Source organism: Orcinus orca, chromosome 5, assembly GCF_937001465.1.
Source record: "Orcinus orca chromosome 5, mOrcOrc1.1, whole genome shotgun sequence".
Lineage (NCBI taxonomy): Eukaryota > Metazoa > Chordata > Mammalia > Artiodactyla > Delphinidae > Orcinus > Orcinus orca.
In genome coordinates this window covers 53,171,113-53,194,578 of record NC_064563.1, presented here as the reverse complement: position 1 = coordinate 53,194,578, position 23,466 = coordinate 53,171,113, and the positions used below count along the sequence as shown (strand labels likewise).

The 23,466-nt window shown below is 36.0% G+C and overlaps 1 protein-coding gene across 9 annotated transcripts in view; it reads left to right on the top strand.

Moving 5' to 3' along the window:
• The window catches only part of PHC3 (polyhomeotic homolog 3), an 86,710-nt gene that overhangs the window by 31,303 nt on the left and 31,941 nt on the right, over positions 1 to 23,466 (top strand). For 7 of the 9 annotated variants that reach the window (XR_007477372.1, XR_007477373.1, XR_007477371.1 and 4 more), the window contains 5 exons: positions 1,614 to 1,860; positions 8,127 to 8,998; positions 9,302 to 9,349; positions 13,552 to 13,705; positions 18,915 to 19,165. Coding sequence is in view for 4 of the 9 variants with exons in the window: in XM_033429546.2 (XP_033285437.1) it covers positions 1,614 to 1,860; positions 8,127 to 8,998; positions 9,302 to 9,349; positions 13,552 to 13,705; positions 18,915 to 19,165 (1,572 nt within the window). In the remaining 5 variants the exon portion in view is untranslated. The remainder of the gene's footprint in view (positions 1 to 1,613; positions 1,861 to 8,126; positions 8,999 to 9,301; positions 9,350 to 13,551; positions 13,706 to 18,914; positions 19,166 to 23,466) is intronic. The other 2 variants (XM_004270565.3, XM_012533304.3) reach the window with 1 other exon arrangement.

Here is a 23,466-nt window from a genome sequence, read left to right as displayed (position 1 = left end):
GTTGGGCTTCAAGAGACAGCGTTGAGGAAAGAGGAATTTGAGCAAGGGCTCTAAATGAAGACAGTGCAAGGTATGTTTGGAGAAGGGTGAGCAGAACAGTTTGGCTAGAGTATGAGGATTGTGAAATAAATAGTGGAAAAAGGGGCTCAAAGCAGTTTGGGCCCAGACTGTGGAGGGCTTTGAGTGGCAAGCTGAGAAATCTGGATTTTAGCATATTTTATTTTTGCATTAAATTTCAGTAATACAGCAGTAGTTAGTCCATTTACAATGCTGTGAAATATTTGACAAAAATCAGAGAAGATGCTCCATATGATCCACTTAGAAAATTCTTTCAGTAGCTTAGAATAGAACTGATTAAAACTTCAGCTGCCCTGAAGTAAACATTTATTCAGCATCTGCTGTTGGCTGAACACTGCATTGGCACTTGGAAAGAGAAGGTATAGAGCATCAGTTAATGATACAGCTGTAGAGACAGAACACACATGAAACTGAAGAACATTCATAAAGCAGCAATATATTTGTTACTTTAGAATCTCTTTTACTTCAGTTTCCCTCCCAGGGCCAGTGCTAGCATAAATGTATTAGGTGCATTCATTTCTGAGGCAAAAGGTTAGGAAGCTATTGGAGAGGCATTTTTGCCTTGCTGTTTGAAAATGTTATAGACCTCAGGTGAGAGTAATTGGGATAATCCTTGCCACCATCCAGACTGGCAGTGTGTTTAGAATAGCCCCGGTGTAGATAGGAGTCATCACGTAAACCATTTCAAGGCCATGCATGATGTCTTTAGTTCATGGGATCTAGTTCTCAAAGGCAAATGAGTGTTTCATAACCACCACAACAAAATCTCACTAACTCTTTAAAGTTAGTTAATAGGAAATGCTTTTCATAATTATCACAATGGGGTAGGTGATTTCATGAATTTGTCTTCTTACTTAGAAGATTAATGTTCCCTTATAATCTCTATAGACCTATTAACTTGCTTTTTTTGTTATCTTTCTGATCTTTATTAAGATAGCAATATTATATCCACACTATCCTAATTGTGCGTAGTAATTTCTCACAAGTTTATGAGGGACTTGTAGCCTTAAAATGTTTCACAATCCTGTCATGGAGAACTCAGTGAAGTAGAAGGAATTGCTCATTCTTCCCTCCATACCCTGGGCTCTCCCACCTCTGCAGCTTTGCTCAAGTTTTCCTTTTTGCCTGGAATGCTCTTCCTCGTTCTCCTTCCTTTTGACTGTCTCTGACCTGGTAACTTTAAAATGCAGTATGTTGCAGAGTAATTTCCTCATATTGATAGTTCATTTGCAATATATATATGTGTGTGTATATATATATATATATATATATATTCTATTTTCATTTAGTTCTTAACGATTCTTTTCCTTAATGTCTTTTTAAAAAAATTGCCACTTAATGTTTAAGATATGATTACTTAGAATAATAGCTCCCCTTTCCTTCAGGGTTAATTAGTTGTTTCAAGTGCTTGTAGCTTTATGCATAATATAAAAAGCATAATATAAATGTGTTGTCATTGTTGTTATAATGGTAGTGATTACCACATCAATTAATACCATCTGTTTCATCCTTATTTTTTGTTATGTGGTTCTTAGGTTCAGAATTTAACATTACGCAGCCAGAAGTTGGGTGTATTATCTAGCTCACAAAATGGTCCGCCAAAAAGTACTAGTCAAACTCAGTCATTGACAATTTGTCATAACAAAACAACAGTGACCAGTTCTAAAATCAGCCAACGAGATCCTTCTCCAGAAAGTAATAAGAAAGGAGAAAGTCCAAGTCTGGAATCACGAAGCACAGCTGTCACCCGGACATCAAGTATTCACCAGTTAATAGCACCAGGTGGGATAAAGCTTTTGTTGAAAACAGTTGCATTATTCATTTTCTTAGCAGGCAGAGCAAAACAAAAGATGTCCATTACTTGAAAGAGAATACTTTTAAAACATTTTAAAATGTGAATTTTATAAGTTAACAAAAGAACAGTAGTGTAGCTTGACAAAAGAGAAATCAAAAGAGCCCAACAGCTAAAACAAATTATAATAATAAAATAGATTTTTTGGGTCAGTTGACATTTGATTAACATCTTCATCATGTGCTGATCTGCTGTTATGTCGATAAAACCTTTTAGCTTTAAAATAATTTGCCTGTGGTTTAATGTGCTTTAGTGGAACAAAATTAAAAGCTTTTTAAAAAAAGCAAGTATGTATTTTTCTTTAACATTGTCATTGGTGGAAGGAATTTATCAGTTTCCAAAAATAAGGATTATGCATAATTATTTTCCTCACCATGTTGCTATTTTTCCATCTTTGATTTCATCTCTGAAAGGCAAATGTCAGGGAATCAACTAAGTCGTTTTCATTTTCATCAGCCTTTGAATCCCATGTGTGCTCCCTCTGCCATCTACAGATAATGTTGCTTCATGGTTCTCATGCTGGAAATTCTGGGGCCGTGCAGACTGAGTTTCCTTACCGTGTCTTCTGTTCATCTCAGAATTTCTCAGTGTTGAGCTTTCTTCACTTCTAATAGGATAAGGAATTATCTGCTTTCTTCTTTAAAGTTAGCACTATTTCCCTGTGTCATTGATTGCATCTTTTTTACTGACTCCTGACCTTCTTTCATAGTTATTATAGCATCTTTTGTCTCCCTCATGCTGGATCCTTTCTTTTGCTTCTTAAGCATACTTAGATCTCTCCTATTCTTAATATATCTACGTATGGTGTTTGTTTGTTTGTTTGTTTTGTTTTTGTTTTTTTTGGTACGCGGGCCTCTCACTGTTGTGGCCTCTCCCATTGCGGAGCACAGGCTCCGGACGCGCAGGCTCAGCGGCCATGGCTCACGGGCCCAGCCGCTCCGCGGCATGTGGGATCCTCCCGGACCGGGGCACGAACCCGTGTCCCCTGCATCGGCAGGTGGACGCTCAACCACTGCGCCACCCGGGAAGCCCTCTACATATGTTTTTATACCAGTTTAACTATTGTTTATTGAAAGTGTGTGTGTGTGTGTGTGTGTGTGTGTGTGTGACGCACTGGGCTAGATACCTCACATATGTTACATTAAAAAAAAAATCTTCCTTTGATCCAGCCTCATCAGGTAAGCATCTTCTTTCTATCCTTTTATAATTATGCATTACTTTTTTTCTTTTTTTTGCATTACTTTTTAAAGATCCATTTTACACTGCTGAAGGTTGCCTTTTCTCTTTTTATGTTTCTTCTGTGCTGATATTGCCAACATTCTCTGTATCACGCAATCTCAAGATCTTGGAATTGTTTGATTCCCCTAGTTAGAAATCTCTCCTTCTGAACTTGTATAGCATTTAAAAAATATATATTTATTTAATTGTCTGCACTGGGTCTTAGTTGCAGCATGCGGGGATCTTTTAGTTGCAGCATGTGGGATCTTTAGGTGCGGCATGTGAACTCTTGGTTGTGTCATGTGGGATCTAGTTCCCTGACCAGGGATCGAACCTGGGCCCCCTGCACTGGGAGTGCAGAGTCTTAACTGGACCACCAGGGAAGTCCCTTGTATAGCATTTTTATATTTCTTTGTGGTACTTTTTCTTTTATAGTTATTTATATACTTATTGATCTTAGCTTTTCTACTAGACAGTAAGTAAGCTCTTTGAGGGTAGGGAACTAATATCAAGCACCTATGTGTCAGGTACTTTACATTTATTAAGTCTTTTAATCCTTTTTCAGATTAACCTTTTCATTCTTTTATCTTGACAGCACGAAGTTATGCCTTATATGTACTTGTATCTATAATAGGTGGACAATAGTAAATATTTGTTGGATTAATAGTTGATTTTTTTTTTCCATTTGGATTTTGGAAGTTATAGCACAGTTTTTTCCATTTGTACTAACTAGGTATCACTGCTTAGAATTCTTCAATCTGAATCTTAGATAAGTGAAGGGTTTGTTAGAATGTATAAATAATAAATCCACTCATAGTATGGTTAGATGTGAATTCTTTTTTATAAACATCTGTGTGCAAGGTCCTGCTATCTATATGGCATGATAACAGGATTTTTGTACTGTATTGTCCAGAGTATTCTTAGCCTCAAACCAGCCTCTGGCCAGTGTTTTTCTTTGTTTTGTTTTCTGTTTGGCTGCGCTCCATGGCTTGTGGGATCTTAGTTACCCAACCAGAGGTTGAACCCATGCCCTCGGCAGTGAAAGCGCAGAGTCCTAACCACTGGAACGCCAGGGAATTCCCTGGCCAGTGTTGATGGAAGGAGTTAGTGTGGAGAGGCAGTGACCCACTGTGCTTGGAATGACTGCTCAGGGGACAATTTATATTGATTTCTATAGTTTTGATAGATTATAATGGAGGGTAGGTTAATTTCCTTTCAAAGAGAAAGGTAGGAACTCTTTCAGGGTTAGTTCAAGCAAAGAGATCTGCTTTTGGATTTTCATTCCTCCTGAACTCACAATATCTGGTTCTAAGTTAACACTTATTCTTCCCCTTTTCATTGATAGTGTGATAATATCTTTCTAGTTGCCTTCCTCTGATGGCCAGTATTTTATGTAAGTATGGAGGCGACCAGTAAGCTAAAACCATCTAAGAGTAAGAGGGCCTTACACCATCCTGAGACTTCAGGACCATTGCAATTCCAGATTTAGAGCTTATGTGTATTAACCAAACTCCAGTTTTCTGTGGTGTTACTTTTTAGAAATAAAACCAAATGGAACACCCTAAGCCACATAAACCTTTGCAGCTTCCAAACTTAAAAATTCAATTTTAACTTAAAAATGCAGTTATTCAAAGCAATTTGTATCTTCTGGCAAGGCAGCAGTTATAATTTTTCTACCCTTTTAGTTTTTCTGCTCTTGTTGGTATGGAGTTAGTCTGAAGCTAAGATTTTTTTTTTTTTTTTTGAGATTCTTGAATTGGTAATTTGTCCTTCTCTTCAATTAGAAAAATGCTTGCTCCTGCAGGTCACTTTCAAGTATTAAAAAATCTGCTTGTATTCTAACATAGTATAGTCTAGTAATTATTATAATAGACATATAACAGACATGGTTATTATTTCCTTACATGTATTTCTAGGGTGCTAACATCATTTAGTTTTCTTCATCATTTCTTCTTGAGGGTGGAATTCCCACTTGATATTTATTAATCCTATTTTTAATATATAAAATAAAGGCAAACTTTAACCAAATGTCTGGAAATTATCATGAACTATATTAGAGCTCAGTCTTTAGAGCTTTTATGAAATAAGTTAGAAAAAATATGCATCTTTTTTTGCAGACATTAATCCAGTATGTAGTGAAAAGACTAATTAGTCTGCTTAGGCTATCATAAAAAAATACCATGGCCTAGATAGCTTAAACCAGGGGTCCCCAACCCCCAGTCCACGGACCAGTAGCAGTCCTCGACCTGTTAGAAATCAGGCCACACAGCAGGAGGTGAGCGGCAGGTGAGTGAGTAGTGAAGCTTCATCTCCCGCTCCCCATTCCTCATTGCTCACATTACGGCCTGAACCACCATATCTGCCCCCCTCCCCATCCCTGGAAAAATTGCCTTCCATGAAAGTGGTCCCTGGTGCCAAAATGGTTGGGGACCACTGGCTGAAACAACAGAAATTTATCTTTTCACAGTTCTGGAGGCTGGGAAGCTCAAGATCAAGAACTGGCAGTATTTGGTTTTTGGTGAGCGCTCTCTCAGGCTTGCAGATGGCCGCCTTCTAGAGTGTCCTCATACAGTCTTTCATCTGAGTGCAAGAAGAGAGGATATCGAGTTCTCTTCTGTCTCATCCTGTTGGGTCAGGGCCTCACCCTTTTGACCTCATTTAACCATAATTACTTCCTTAGAGGCCCCCTTACCAAACACAGTCACATTAAGGGTTAGGGCTTCAACATGAATTCTGGGGGACACATACATTCAGACCATAATAGGAACCTAGACTCAGCTAAGACTGTGGATTCTTTTGTACGCAGCGCTGCCTCTTAATAGCCAGGTGATTTTAGGCAAGTCACTTCACTACTGAAAGTTTCTTCACTTGATATATACTGGATTAGTATAGTACCCTGTGTACCTCATGGGGTTGTAGTAACTACTGAATGAAGTAATATATTTAATAATTTACAATAATATATTTAATTATTTGCAATAATAAAAGGTTCTGCTGCATATGTGAGAGATGATGCCAATCATTAATTCTCCAGTTATAAGGCCACACTGACAATACTAAAGTGTTTATTAAAATCAGAGAAATTAACACACGTCATGATTCTCCAGAACACTAGGACTTTTCTTATATGGAAGTATTGTTTAAGATATCCTCAGTTATTCTGTAGTATATGTGCTTGTCAGTTGGACTTAATGGACTAATATAAAATATATAGACTCATTTTGATTTCTGATCAAAGAAAAATTTTATTTAGGCGAAAGGATAACTATTAACTGTATTGAATTACCAGCTCTAGAAGGCAAAGATTGCTTACTTGCTAGAGCAAAGAAAGACTTTTTATTCCCATGAATATAATCTCCATTGTACTTCAAGAATATGGTAAATTTTAATTATAACTTAAAAATTGAATTAAAGTGGGCCTTTGCTAAACCTCTATTTCCTTATCTGTAAAAGGGTACCTACTCAACAGGTATTTTGTGAGTACAAAGGAGAGAGATGTGAAAGCATCTTAAGCCCCTTGGTGGAAAGGTACTCTATAAAAGTCCAAGATTTTTTTGAATACTCTATAATAGAGAGTCTTTATCAACACATTTATAAAGTGCTGACATAAAATTTTCAGTCTTAGTTTGAAATGCTAGTCTAGTTATATGAAAATTACTTCGTTAGATGAAATTTGAGATCTAATTTCCATTTTGTTTTTAACAATTCGTGGGTATTTGTTGAACCTTCTAAATGCTTCTTTCTTGAGATGTTAATCAGATGTTAATTTCCTTAAAGAATCTCCAGAATTTCAAATAATAATGAACCAAATACAGAAAGGTTGAAAAAAAGTTGTTAGAATTTTTTATAAGGTCTTTGTCACAAATAATGGTTGAATGTAAAAATAGATACAAGGCATTACAGTCTGAGATTAAGAAAAAAGTTTTGCCTGTCTTTAGGTATATTTTAAATGTGATAATGTTACATGATATTAATATTAAGTAATCTTCAGTTTATCTTCTGGTGAACCCAGTTTCCATTCTTATTTAGATAGAGAGGATTTCACCAGCATCTCCCTCTGTGTGAACATGTGCACCAGTCAGTATGCAGAAGAGGCATAATGATGTGGAAGCTACTTTCTACTTGATTTTGCTAATTCTTACATATATATTTCCTGTTATGAGTGGCTCCCTTGTGGAGAAAACTGGTATTATCACTTATAGATTACTGTAGGTTTCTTTTAGTGTATGTGGGAGAGAGAAGTAAAACAGGATCATTTGTCTAGACAGCATGGCTGATTGCGTCATTTTTTCTGCAAGCAAAACTATTGCTCTCCTGGATTTGGAATGGCCCCTGAAACTTCATTTCTTAGTTACTGTGATTATTTAACCATGCTGTAGGATTCACACATGTGTTTTGCTTAAGTAAATTAACTTTTTATACAAAATATTTTCCTGGGTCAAATAGTACCAACTATTCATCTCGGTTCAAATTGGGGAACTTATTTGGGAAGCTTTATAGGTAATTACATTGACTGTTAGTTGGAAGAATGTTTAGACATGGATTAGAAAGGATGAGACCTTTATTTTATGATTTTGAAGTTATCTTTATTTATATTACACTTGTTCAGTTACACTCCTCTTCTTCCCAGAGAAGGAATTCAAGTGGATAAACTTTGTTAAAAGTTAATGGAAATATTCTGGTGACATATAAAATTTCATAAGAATAAATCGTGTAGATTCAGATTTATGAATCAGTTGTTTTAGGCAGTTTTCTTTTGGAACTTATCACAGTACAGTTTGTTTTATGAAATTATGTAGTTTTCCAAGGAAAAGTTGTTTGTCATTACATTTTTGAGCCATTCTTGTTGGGAAGACTTGTAATAGATTTCTGATGATTATGACCTTCTGATGCGAAAACGTTCCTCATTTAGATTTATTTTAAAATTTATGTGATTACTTTTGAAATAAATACTAATTGTCATTTTTTTCTCTCACAGCTTCATATCCTCCAATTCAGCCTCATCCTCTAATAAAACATCAGCAGATTCCTCTTCATTCACCACCTCCCAAAGTTTCCCACCATCAGCTGATGCTACAGCAGCAGCAACAGCAAATTCAGCCAATCACACTTCAAAGTCCAACTCAAGACCCACCACCATCCCAGCACTGTTTACCACTCCAAAACCACGGCCTGCCTCCAGCTCCCAGTAGTGCCCAGTCACAGCATTGTTCCCCAATTCAGAGTCATCCCCCTCCTTTACCAGTGTCTCCTAGCCAGTCACAGTCAGCACAGCAGTCTGTAGTGGTGTCTCCTCCACCACCTCATTCACCAAGTCAGTCTCCTACTATAATTATTCATCCACAAGCACTTATTCAGCCACACCCACTTGTGTCATCAGCTCTCCAGCCAGGGTCAAACTTGCAGCAGTCCACTGCTAATCAGGTGCAACCTACAGCACAGCTGAATCTTCCATCCCATCTTCCACTTCCAGCTTCCCCTGTTGTACACATTGGCCCAGTGCAGCAGTCCACCTTGGTGTCCCCAGGTCAGCAGATTGTGTCTCCAGCATCACACCAGCAATATTCAACCCTGCAGTCCTCTCCAATCCCAATTGCAACCCCTCCGCAGATGTCGACATCTCCTCCAGCTCAGATTCCACCACTGCCCTTGCAGTCTATGCAATCTTTACAAGTGCAGCCTGAAATTCTGTCCCAGGGCCAGGTTTTGGTGCAGAATGCTTTGGTGTCAGAAGAGGAGCTTCCAGCTGCAGAAGCTTTGGTCCAGTTGCCATTTCAGACTCTTCCTCCTCCACAGACTGTTGCGGTAAACCTACAAGTACAACCACCAGCATCCGTTGATCCACCAGTGGTAAGCCCTTGGAAGCTCTTTGACTTTCTTGCCGACCTGAAAGTAAAAACAGTTTTCTCCCACGCTATGTTATATCATTAGATCTAAATGCCAGTGAATTTAAAAAGCTTGAAATTTCCATCTGTCAGTATCTGACATACATGCTGTATGGGCAAAAAAAAAAAAAAAAAAAAAAAAACCTTTTGTTGTAGTATGGTTGCATGCTTGATAATTTGTAATGGTTATTAAAGTCCCTCGTTAATTTTATTACTATTTAAACAAATCCATCTGCTATCTTTACAGAGTTGATTTTTTTTCCCCAAGGGAATGCATTTGAACCAGTGTCATCTGCACAAAGTTTTTTCTCTTAAGGTGATTATCCTTCATAGATCCCTTCTGTTGGCTTGTATGTTCTTAAACGTATGGTTTATCTAGCTAACCTTTTTGGTTGTATGCATTCTGAAGTACTAGGCCTTTATGGGGCTTTTGCTTCAAGGTGGAGGTATGCTTGTATGATGTAATTTTTTGGTAAACTTGTATTTTGTAATTAAAACTTTGTAAAAACCAGTTATTCTAGGAAAGAATCCAACTTTGCAAAAACAACATTAACTGTAGGCCATCTTTCAGAATTATTAAACTGATTTTTAAATTTCTACTAAGGGAGAATATATACTTAAAATATTTCTCATTTAAAAAGCTAAGAAAATCTCAGCGGATGAGTTGAATACTGAGGATGAAAAAATCCACTGGGAGGAGTAAAAGTTTTGAGTAACTGAGATTGTGGTGAAATTTATCAAAATAAACCTCTAGAAATGGTACATACTGCCTACAGAGGAAAATTATCCTGAAAAATGTTTTTCTTTTAAACATTCTATAAAGGACTTTTAAATTTATAAAATAATTTATAATAAAAATTGAAATAAGGTCTCTAAATGTTAGAATGATCAAATTCATAATTAATTTATAACTGAGGAAAACAATATTCTCAAGAGGTTTTATTTTTTTATTTTTACTTTTTTGAATTTTATTTTATTTATTTTTATACAGCAGGTTCTTATTAGTTATCTATTTTATACATATTAGTGTATACATGTCAATCTCAATCTCCCAGTTCATCCCACCACCACCACCACCCCCCAAAGGAGGTTTTATATCAAACCTCACTAAAGAGATTTTATCACTTAAAGGCTAGTAACCATAAACTCAGAAAGGAAAGGGGTTTCAAAGTCTGTTCCTTAATGGGAAACATTTTGGTGCTCAGGATGCAAATTTATAGATTCTTTATTCTTGTCATTCTGACTGATCTTAATAGGCATGAAGAGATTGAATTCCACTTCCTACTCACTTTTATTAAGAACAGAATTTGACAAAGACAACAATGGGCATCTAGAAATAAGTTTGTATTTCAATTATTATGTCTCTATATTTGCTTTTAATGTATTTTTGAAGAGTTTACAATGGATATTATAATATAAAAACACAGGCTTAAAAGTGTACAGTACCTTCAAAGAAATCAAATTTAATTTGAATTTATATTCTCACTTTCTAGTTCAATGAATTGGTTTTTAACAAGTAAAAAAATAAAATTTCTCTATATGCCTTATATTTTTCTAATTATTTTTGTTAGGGCAGACCTTGGAGGAACATGTTTGGGATAGAAATATCAAAAACATAACAACACTTGGATTAAAGTTAAAAATATCTAGGATCTTATTATTTTCTGCCCTCTATTAATTTTGTTTTTTTTAAAATTTATGTTACCTCATTTTTGGAATTGTTTTTTTTCATGAGAAGAATAACTTTCTCTGCTATCACTGGTATGGTCATATTTGCTACAGATGTTTCCATGTTATTGTTCTTATCTTTTACCTTTCTTTGAGTACCATAGCCTATTTATTAAATTGCTGTATTTTTCTGTTATTACCTTTATCAAATCAATTTTTTTAACCATCCCATTTCTTCATGAATTACACATTCGTTCACAATTTCCTGGTTGTTTCAAACATTCAAAGGTAGAGAGATACTTCTAAGAGATGTGAAATTTTCAAAGATAAGTGAATTTTCAAAGTAACATCAGTATGTTTTTTAAAAGATTTTTCATTGACATTTAGGTATGATAAGTAAGATATGGTAAGTGTAGATAATTTAGAACTAATAAATGTTTTCCACAGTTTATTTAGGGAAAGGAGACAGATGGGACTAATGTACTTTATTGAGGTAAGTTTGGCAGCCAGTGTTAGTTTTAGAATAGTCATAGTTACGAACTAAAGAGAAATTGTGATGTACAGTTTCCAAATGATCTTGTGAGCAAAACCTTCACTTCTTTGCTTTATTCAGTCTTTTAGTTGTCGCACTTAGATTTTTTTTATGCTGATGGTGCCAGATGTCTGTGACAGATTTGCTTTTGCCTACTTCTTTTATTCTTTAACTTACTTTGCCTTTACATGGGGGATGTGGAAGAAAGTATGTACAGTTAGGCTTACCTGTAAAGAACGAAAAATATTTTACAGTATTCTTTGTTGGATTATTTCAGAATATGTTATTTGTGTTTGCCTCTTTTAATCCTTTAAAACTCTTTCATTATATTTTAAAAATCAGAATACTATGCATGCTCATGCATGATCTTTGATTCCTTAAAAGGTACTGTAGTAGGTGTTTGAAAAACTTGTGACAGCATTAATATTAAAGAGTTTCAGCATTTTATGAAAAGATGATCTTTGGAAGAAAAGTAATATCTAATAAAGGAATGTTACATAGATACAGTTGAGCTGGTTGATACAACCATTACTTGCCTAATTACCTCTGAATCAACATCCCCACCACTCTGCCAAATTAAGGTAATCTCTACTACAGCAGGTGCCCCTCACTAGAAGTTTTTTGTTTTTTGTTTTTCCTTTAACCCCCAGGACATTTTTTTGGATGACTTTCCCTGTATTGGACATTATCATCATTTAAAAAAAATTATCATGAACAGATACTAGCAGCTATCATTGTTGCGCTGTACAGTAATGAACGACTGCTTTCACTCCTGAGGATCCAGACATGAGGCAAGGACTCTCTCTTAGTGAAACAGGTTTCCAGATTCAGGGTTGTGAGCAAATAACTTTTAAAAATGTTGCCTACTTAGTAGCTGATTCGAATCACAGCTCTGGATATTATATTTGATATAAAATTATCAGTAACAAAGGGATTTTTTAATTTAAAAAAAAAGAAAGCTATTTTTTTCTTAATAGATTATCTTGAAAAATTAGGGGGTTTTTTTGTTTGTTTTGGTTTTTAAATTCTATTGCTGTTGTTAGATATGCCTTTGTAGGTAAAACTTCAAGTCCTTTTTATCACACGTTGTTTATGCTGGTTTCAGAAATATTGATTGTTTTTATATTTAATTTCAAATCAAACTTTTTCAATAGTTTGATTAAAAATATATACAATATTAGATCATTTAAAAGTTTTTTGTGAATGTTGAAGAAACATTTTTTGTTTTGATATTTATTAGAAATATTAATCAGTTTGGGTAGGTTATCTTAAAAACTCACAACTTTTATAAATGTAAGTAATAAACTTTGTACATATAAGAAGGGGGTAAATTGCTTTGTGGCTTTGTTTTTGGTGACCTGTCATCTTTCAAAAATAATGATTAAATTAAAAAAAATGACAAAATAAATACCTATGTCAGTCTCTACAAGTGGACTTTGAAAATTCAGCCTTAAGTTTAATAAAAAAATCAATAATAGGTTAGACGTTTTTAAAGTTCCTTCTCAGAGTACTTTTGAGTCCATGTTTTCTTCTTAAGTATTATCTTTACCATTGGATAACAAGGTAGTTAAATTAAAGATGTAACTTTCTTCTATAAGTATGAAACAATATTAAAGAACTAAAAGTAATATGTCAAATGGTTTAGGATGGGGGTGTGTGTGTGTTATTTCAAGGACAGATGTTTTCTGTTTAACTGATACTAGCTTATAAAAATTCATTAGATTCTTGAGTAGATCAGAAGATTAAACATGTAATCACATACCTTTTTTGTGGGTACTCAGACATTACTTTTCAAAATTTAATCTTTAATTCACATAAATATAATAAAGAAAAACCTGGGATGTAGTCCTTTAAACAGTGCATTTCCTTATATAATATGTGTCATTTTGGAGATTTACTTAACATGCTTGTGAAAAATATTAGTATCTATTTTGATTTATTACAGTGGAAGTTAACAGAAACTATAGTAAATTCCCCAAATAGTTGTTTGAGTGTATAAAATCAAAACATTTTAAAAAATTAACAAAATTAAAAATATGTCCTGACTTGACTATCACCTTTGGGAAACCTTAGTGATTTATAGCCTAGGTACTGATCCACAGCTTGCTTTCAGTGAAATATCATCAAGTATCATGAATCGTCAAGGATTATGAAAAACTTCATTTGAATGATTTTAAAGTTTTCCTTTCAATCTGTCAAATAGTCATTTTGCCTTTTAATTTTTAAAACACTCGGAATTTATTTTGTTCATTAAATTAAGAACACCTTATCAAATGTACTTTAGAAACATTTTTAGGCAGCATGGTTTGTCGTTGCAGGTTTATCAAGTAGAAGATGTATGTGAAGAAGAAATGCCAGAGGAGTCAGAAGAATGTGTCCGAATGGATAGAACTCCACCACCACCCACATTGTCTCCAGCAGCTATAACTGTGGGGAGAGGAGAAGATTTGACTTCTGAGCATCCTTTGTTAGGTGAGAAAATGCCTGAATTTGGGGTAATTTTCTATTAGAGAAATGTTAGTAACGGAAAAAGGTTTTTTTCAATAGAGGTCGTATTAAACTAATTTGCTGTGTAATTAATTGCTGCAAAACATAGATTAGAATTCAAGACTTTTTAAAAATTAATTAATTAATTTATGGCCGCATTGGGTCTTCATTGCGGTGCGCGGGCTTCCTCTAGTTGCAATGAGTGGGGGCTACTCTTCTTTGTGGTGCGCGAGCTTCTCATTGCGGTGGCTTCTCTTGCTGCAGAGCATGGGCTCTAGGCACTTAAGCTTCAGTAGTTGTGGCACGCAGGCTCAGTAGTTGTGGCTCGCAGGCTCTACAGCACAGGCTCAGTAGTTGTGGCGCACAGGCTTAGTTGCTCCGCGGCATGTGGGATCTTCCTGGACCAGGGCTCGAACCTGTGTCCCCTGCATTGGCAGGCAGATTCTTAACCACTGCGCCACCAGGGAAGTCCCAAGATTTTTTTTTTTTTGGATGAGGAATAATTAGAACAGTTGTTGAGGAACTACCCAAATCAAAAACGTATTTCAGCCTTTGAATTTCTAGCAGTTTGTACAGATGTGTTTCATATGACCATTCAGATTTATGTGTCAAGCTATTTCTAGCTTAAAAACTAGAATAAATCAAAGTTCTATCAGAAGATTTCAATTATACTTTCCAAAAATCACAAAACATGGGCTTCCCTGGTGGCACAGTGGTTGAGAGTCTGCCTGCCGATGCAGGGGATACGGGTTCGTGCCCCGGTCCGGGAGGATCCCACATGCCGCGGAGCGGCTGGGCCCGTGAGCCGTGGCCGCTGAGCCTGTGCGTCCGGAGCCTGTGCTCCACAACGGGAGAGGCCACAACAGTGAGAGGCCCGTGTACCGCAAAAAAAAAAAAAAAAAAAAAATCACAAAGCATTTGAAGTCATATCTGACATTTGTCATAATTGCGTGTGACCCAGACTGAGTAAATGCTTTTAAAAGTGTTCTTTCCCAGACAGTACTTAAATTAAGCCTCACTAATTCTTACTAGGGACGTGGATTAAAAAATTCTTGAGTTTAAGCATTCAAATTCTTATTCACTACTTCAGAACTACTTACAAGTTCAAGTAAATCTTCTCTATACTCCTCCTGATAATATCAAAGTGACTGTGAATCCTAGGTATTTTACTAAAACATTATAATCTATAGCCCGGTATCTAAGTCCTAAAAAAGATATATTCTGTGTTAGGGTTTTTTTTTTTTTTTTTTAGTATTTTATTTAGATCAGGGGTTGGCAAATGATAGCTCACGCTTCAGATCCTTCCTGCTGCATGTTTTTGTATGGCCAATGAGCTAAGTATGGTTTTAAAATTTTTAAATGTTTGAAAAAAAATCAAAAGAAGAGTAATGTTTCATGTCATGTGACGATTATGTGAAATTCAAATTTCATTGTCCATGAATAGAGTTCTATGCAACACAGCCACGTTCATTTGTTCAGATATTATCTATGGCTACTTTTGCATTACTGCAGCAAAGATGAGTCATTGCAGAGACCATATGTCCTTTATAGAAAGTTTACTGACCACTTATCCAGATAATACTAATCTTGGTTCAGGCTTTGTTGTAAGTATTTTATTCTATTGAATATCTCATGGCCTTCATGATCACTTTCAGTTAAGACTAACCACTGTAACAGGCATGGAAACAGACTGTAACAGGGCACTGACTTTGCTACCAAAGCAGCCCTTGTCCTCTCTTTTCTTCAGCATGCCACATTTCTATCCCTTCTCTTCTTTCTAGCTTTTATCCCTTACTACCAATATGAATCTCTGGAAAGCATGGAGGGGGAAAACCAATTTTCCTCCAACTTTTTCCCCAACTTTTTCCTGAAAAATAGAAAACATTTAGTCAATAAAATTATATAAAATATTTAAGACAAGTTCAATATTATTGCCTTTGCTTATTCAAAATAATACCTCAAAAGATAGATTTAAGAAAATCTAACTATAGTATTAAATCTTTGTAGTTTGTATACACTGAAAATGGATTTATGTTGCTGCAGGTTTCTTGGAATTTTGATTTAAAGGCAGAAATATGTGTTTAATTGGATACTAACCTTGCATTGTGACTGTGATTTAATTGCCTAATAAGCATTACTAATGATACTCAAGAAAATTTAAAGATTTTTGATATATTGAAACTCAAGAATATCTTCACATTATTTCCTCAGGAATGTAGTCTGAGATTCTGGCAGGCATATCCATCCCTCTGGCTAAATTGTCTAAGCACAATGTAGATTTTTGAATCTTCCTTTAATTTACTTCATACTTAACTAGTTTCTGTAGTATATGAAGGGGGAAAAGCAAGCACAGTTTGCTCATCAAATCATGTAATAAACTAACCTGTAAAAATAGAGGGACTTGTTTCCACCCAGGATTCGGTCTTCATAAATCTATAAGAATTCTTAAAAAAGCATCCATAAAAAAGAGTAGAAAAAGCTCATAGATCTTGCTCAGAAAACGAGACTGTGAATAGGCAGAGTAACCTGTGGCAAAGTCTTATCAGTTAACTTGGGGTTTCTCTCTCACAGTTGTCTTAAATCTAGAGAGTGTAGTAATTGTGGTTTTTTTGTTTTTTAAAAAACTAATTAATTAAATTTTGCCTGCGTTGGGTCTTCATTGCTGCTCGCGGGCTTTCTCTAGTTGTGGCAAGTGGGGGCTGCTCTTTGTTGAGGTGCGTGGGCTTCCCATTGCGGTGGCTTCTCTTGTTGCGGAGCACGGGCTCTAGGCACGTGGGCTTCAGTAGTTGTGGCACACAGGCCCAGTAGTTGTGGCTCACGGGCTCTAGAGTGCAGGCTCAGTAGTTGTGGCGCATGGGCTTAGTTGCTCAGCGGCATGTGGGATCTTCCCAGATAATCCATGTCCCCTGCACTGGCAGGCGGATTCTTAACCGCTGCGCCACCAGGGAAGTCCCCAATAATTGTGTTTTTGTTCTGCTATAATATGTCAATGTTTCTTGTGTTTTTGATTTTAACAGCTGATTATAAACTGGCAAGTCATAGCTATTAATAACTTTTTAAAGAAGTCAGTAACTTACAACTTTGTTTTCAACAAAATTTAGATCTATTTGTATGTATGATCCAAAAATTAGTTAGAACATATACTAAGCAGTATTTTCTGAATAAGCCACAATATACTTAATGCAGCTTTATATTTCTAAAGTAACCAAATATTTATAAATCTATAAGGGATATTAAAATTTATCTTATTTTTCACTTCTCCATAGATTTATATTTTCCTTCCAACAGAAAAATTGCTTTTTAGTCCCAGTTCAGGATTATATCTTTTATCCTTTTCTTCTAGGAGTATATGTGAAAATTGGGTATGTGGGGTAGGATTTTTATGGAGTTCTTCAGTCTGGTAATGCATGTGTACAATTGTGTATTTGTTCCTGGAAATAAGCAAACCAGTATTTCCTGCTGACTTTTTCTTCTTTTTTTTTCTTTTTTTTTGGGGGGGTGGCTGCGTTGGGTCTTCGTTGCTGCATGGGCTTTCTCTAGTTGCGGCGAGTGGGGGCTACTCTTTGTGCTGTGCACGGGCTTCTCATTGCAGTGGCTTCTCTTGTCGCGGAGCATGGGCTCTAGGCGTGCAGGCTTCAGTAGTTGTGGCACGCAGGCTCAGTAGTTGTGGCGCACATGCTCTGCGGCTTGTGGGATCTTCCCGGACTAGGGATCGAACCCGTGTCCCTGAATTGGCAGGCAGATTCTTAACCACTGAGCCACCAGGGAAGTCCTCTGCTGACTTTCTTTTGTAGTTCTTAATGAGGGATTGTGTGACTTTAAATAGCTTTTCCAGTACAGTTTATCCTGGTGGATTATTTGGTGGAACTAGGTTAAGTTATGGCTGTAATCTTGCTGTGATAAGCTACATAGTGTTATTAATTACGTCAGAGTTACTATGTCTGAACTGTTAGCTTTTCCATTTCTGACACTACACTGATTATCACTACACTATTTTGTTAGCTGAAATTTTTATTCGATAGGGATTTCTTTTCTTTCTTCTCTACCTAACTGAGCTATATTTTGAGCATTTTTGATAGTGATATCAATCCTTTTCATACTGATGGTGGAGAGGAGTTACTGTAGCAATGAAAAAAGCATTGTCTCCGGAACCCAGAACCTGACTGCCTGGGTTAGTATCCCAGCTCCACTGCTTATTAGCTGTGTGCCTCTAGGCAAGTTGCTTTATCTTTCTGTGTTTTGGTTTCCACATCTATAAAATGGAGATAATAACAGTACCTACCCATAGGCTAGTTTTGAGGGCTAAATGTGTTATAACATGTAAGACATTTATACAGTACCTGGCACAAAAGTGCTCAGTAAGTAGTAATATTATCTTTACCACATGTTCTTTTTTTGTTATTTTTCTCAGACATCTTGTACTCACTGGTATTCCTAGCTATCAGCTGGTTCCGCCTCTCCACTTTGGTACAGCTTAGTAAAGGTTTATTGCTACTGAATGGGGAGGTAAAGTCTCCATTGTAGGCTGTGGGTCTGTCTTATTGTGGTCCTCAGAGTTTGAAGGGGAGGAATCACAGTGATCCAGCCCAACATTTTGCAATTGCCTGGTATACAGTGTTCCCCCAAATTGACATGTACGGTGTCAATGAAGAGTTGTTAAAGATAACAACAAAGAACATTTGTGCATGGTTGTGAATTAGCTTGAAATAAAGGTAATGCCCTGTATAATTCATTAAAATTTCTACTTATTCTGTGGATTTCATGATTCTTTTTTTCTTAAGCGTGTTTTCAAAGTACTTTTTTCCCCCCATATCATTTGGAATATATAAACAGAAACATAGGGAATTTAATATCTGTATAGCTTAAAATTTTAAAGTTTTTTTAGTAATTATTCTTAAATTGACATTCTAAAACATTTTCATGTCTTATGGGACAGTTCTTTGTAACCAAAGTTGAAATGACAACTTTGAGCAAGTCACCCCCTTCCTCTGTAAGTGGGAATAGTAGTATGTATCTCATAAGGTTATTGTGGAGATTAAATGAGATAATAAATATAAAGGTCTTAGAATTTTCTTTAAAGCACCAGATATTAGCTGTTATTGTTACTAATATTTATTCTTGAATTTTCTTTCATATTTGCCTGGGCAGAATGCTAAAGATTAAAAAAATGACTTTTTTTTTTTTTGTTCCACAGAGCAAGTAGAATTACCTGTTGTGGCATCAGTCAGTGCTTCAGTAATTAAATCTCCATCAGATCCTTCACATGTGTCTGTTCCTCCACCTCCACTCTTACTTCCAGCTGCTACCACAAGGAGTAATAGTACATCTATGCCTAGTAGCATACCCAGTGTAGAAAACAAACCTCCACAGGCTATTGTTAAGCCACAGATCTTGACCCATGTTATTGAAGGCTTTGTAATTCAGGAGGGATTGGAGCCATTTCCTGTAAGTAGCAAGCAAATTTGTATTTTTACAATTATTCATGTAGCATTATCTTAAAATGTATAATCTGTTGTTATCTAATAAAAAGCTTGTAATTTTATCTCAAAAGTTGTTAATCTTTTATCTAGAATTTCTTTATATCTTTTATATATTTCCAGATATACTTCTAGAATTTTATGCTAGCTATTTAAATGTATAAACTAAGAAGAAAACTTTCAGGATATAAGGATATCAGTTTTATAATTTTTAGAGAAGGCAATTATATGTTTACTCCAATGAAATAAACTTTCTATTTTTTTTAAGGGGCTTGAAATGATACCTAAAGTTCATTAGTTTCTTTTTAATGGTGTTTCTTGTATAATATGATACTTTGTGAACTTTAACTTGAATACAGAAAATAATGACTTCCCAGTGATCTCATACTTCTGATGTTACCCAGTTGATGCTTTAAAATTAGCAAATAGATCTTTTCATTATTCTTAAATCTCAGCCTTCAGTCAGATTTCAAAAATGCTTCAAAATGTTCACCTCAAAATTGAGGTGCTATATCTGTCACTAAGAGTATTGTGATTTGAGACTAGCTGTACATTACAGCTATACTAGATACATTACATACTAATATCCAGAGATGAACATTTTCCCTTAGAAAATATACCAAGACAAGTGGCCAAAATCAAAGCCCAAATCAAAGACAAGAAAACAAAATTATGTATTTTGGAGGACTTTGAACTATCTGATTTTTCAGATTCACAGGTAGTGCATTGTGATTGCACTGTGATAGTTGACTGTCTAATCAGTTGCCTTTGCTTTCAGTTTACTGTGTGTATATTAAGCTTGGATCTAAGAATCTCTGATATATAGTGAGTGGAGGAACAGGTTTTTTCCTCCCTATTCCTCGGTGATTGGATCTGGCTCTGCCACATATAGACTGTGTAACCTTTGTCAAGTCATTCAGCCTTTTTGAAATTCATTTGTTCATCCAGCAAATGGAGGTGATACTTTGCTCTTAGGGTTATTGTGAGGAATAAATGTGCATAAATTGCTGTGTAGTGCCTGGCACTTAATGGCCATAGCTATGATTATCAATTATTACTAGTGACAGTTACAACTTCTTTTTTCAGATTACAAAAGTAATATGTATTTTTTTAATGGAAAATTTGGAAAATAAAGAGAACAAATAATCCTCAGCAATACCACAGAGTATATTTTAATATATATATTTTTTCATATGATCAAGGTTATTATTATATATACAGTTCAGCTTCTTTCACTTAGTATATCTTGAGCATTTATTTTCTAGTTTGATTAATAGTACTTAGGAAACATTTTGAAAGGTTACATAATATTTCACTTTCTGGACAACTGTAATTTATATAATCCTTCCATTACAGTTGGCCCCCCATATCCACAGGTTTCACATCAGGGAGTCAACCCAATCATAGATCAAGAATTAAAACAAAAAACAGTCTACAAAGTTCCAGAAAGCAAAACTTGAATTTGCCATGCACGGGCAACTATTTACTTTGCATTTACATTGTATTCAGTATTATAAGTAATCTAGAGATGATTTAAAGTATATGGGAAGGGACTTCCCTGGCGGTCCAGTGGTTAAGACTCTGGGCTCCCAATGCATTGGGTTCAATCCCTGGTCAGGGAACTAAGATCCCGTATGCCATGTGGTGTGGCCAAAAAAAAAAAAAAAAGTACATGGGAGAATGTGCATAGGTTATATGCAAATAATACTCCATTTTACATAAGGGACTTGAGCATCTGCGGAATTTGTATCCTCTGGAGTCTTGGAATCAATCCCCTGCAAGTACTGAGGGACAACTATGTTGTTGGACATTCAGGTTTCTATGTTTTTGCTGTTCAGATAGCCCTGAAAGGAATATCTTTGTATGTAAATTATCCACATTTGAAATCCACATTTTAAATAATTTCTTTAGCATAAATTCCTAGAAGTATAGGTATTGGATCACATTACATATGTATTCAAAGTATGTATTCATAAGACTCCTGATATATATTGCCAAATTATTTTCTGGAAGATTATTTAAATTTATTCATATACCAGAAGTGTATACTCTTAGCAGCACTGAATATTACAGTTTTTCCAGCAATGAGTTTTCCATTTTTTCTTTTTTTGATTATAATAGGTTGCTGAACTAGGGAGTCAGGAGACTTGAGTTCCTGATTCTGCTTTTGTAAAGAAATCACCTGCATATTTTTGTTTGTTTTTTTTTTTTGGATAGGCATTCCTTTGTTTTATTTTTTTAACACCTTTATTGGAGTATAATTGCTTTACAGTGGTGTGTTAGTTTCTGCTTTATAACAAAGTGAATCAGCTATACATATACATATATCCCCATATCTCCTCCCTCTTGCATCTCACTCCCACCCTCCCTATCCCACCCCTCTAGGTGGTCGCAAGGCACCGAGCTGATCTCCCTGTGCTATGTGGCTGCTTCCCACTAGCTATCTATTTTACGTTGGTAGTGTATATAAGTCCATGCCACTCTCTCACTTCGTCCCAACTTACCTTTCCCCCTCTCCGTGTCCTCAAGTGCATTCTCTACATCTGTGTCTTTATTCCTGTCCTGCCCCTAGGTTCTTCAGAACCTTTTTTTTTTGAGATTCCAAATATATGTGTTAGCATATGGTATTTTTCTCTTTCTGACTTACTTCACTCTGTATGACAGACTCTAGGTCCATCCACCTCTCTACAAATAACTCAGCTTCGTTTCTTTTTATGGCTGAGTAATATTCCATTGTATATATGTGGCACATCTTCTTTATCCATTCATCTGTCGATGGACACTGAGGTGCTTCCATATCCTGGCTATTGTAAAGAGTGCTGCAATGAACATTGTGGTACATGACTCTTTTTGAATTATGGTTTTCTCAGGGTATATGCCTAGTAGTGGGATTGCTGGGTTGTATGGTAGTTCTATTTTTAGTTTCTTAAGGATCCTCCGTACTGTTCTCCATAGTGGCTGTATCAATTTACATTCCTACCAACAGTGCAAGAGGATTCCCTTTTCTCCACACCCTGTCCAGCATTTATTGTTTGTAGATTTTTTTTTTTTTTCGGTACGCGGGCCTCTCACTGCTGTGGCCTCTCCCGTTGCAGAGCACAGGCTCCGGACGCGCAGGCTCAGCGGCCATGGCCCATGGGCCTAGCTGCTCTGCGGCATGTGGGATCTTCCCGGACCAGGGCACAAACCCGTGTCCCCTGCATCGGCAGGAGGACTCTCAACCACTGCGCCACCCAGGGAAGCCCTGTTTGTAGATTTTTTGATGATGGCCATCCTAACTGGTGTGAGGTGATACCTCATTGTAGTTTTGATTTGCATTTCTCTAATGATTAATGATGTTGAGCATTCTTTCATGTGTTTGTTGGCAGTCTGTATATCTTGTGGAGAAATGTCTATTTAGGTCTGCTGCCCATTTTTGGATTGGGTTGTTTGTTTTTTGGATATTGAGCTGCATGAGCTGCTTATAAATTTTGGAGATTAATCCTTTGTGAGTTGCTTCATTTGCATATATTTTCTCCGATTCTGAGGGTTGTCTTCCATCTTGATATGGTTTCCTTTGCTGTGCAAAAGCTTTTAAGTTTCATTAGGTCCCGTTTGTTTATTTTTGTTTTTATTTCCATTTCTCAAGGAGGTGGGTGAAAAAGGAACTTTTGGTACTTTATGTCATAGAGTGTTCTGCCTATGTTTTCCTCTAAGAGTTTTATAGGGTCTGACCTTACATTTAGGTCTTTAATCTATTTTGAGTTTATTTTTGTGCATGGTGTTAGGGAGTGTTCTAATTTCTTTCTTTTACATGTAGCTGTCCAGTTTTCCCAGCACCACTTACTGAAGAGGCTGTCTTTTCTTCATTGTATATTCTTGCCTCCTTTATCAAAAATAAGGTGAACATATGTGTGTGGGTTTATCTCTGGGCTTTCTATCCTGTTCCATTGATCTATATTTCTGTTTTTGTGACACGACCATACTGTCTTGATTACTGTAGCTTTGTGGTATAGTCTGAAGTCCAGGAGCCTGATTCCTCCAGCTCCGTTTTTGTTTCTCAAGATTGCTTTGGCTATTCGGGGTCTTTTGTGTTTCCATACAAATTGTGAAATTTTTTGTTCTAGTTCTGGGAAAAATGCCATCGGTAGTTTCATAGGGATTGCATTGAATCTGTAGATTGCTTTGGGTAGTATAGACATTTTCACAGTGTTGATTCTTCCCATCCAAGAACATGGTATATCTCTCCATCTGTTTGTATCATCTTTAATTTCTTTCATCAATGTCTTA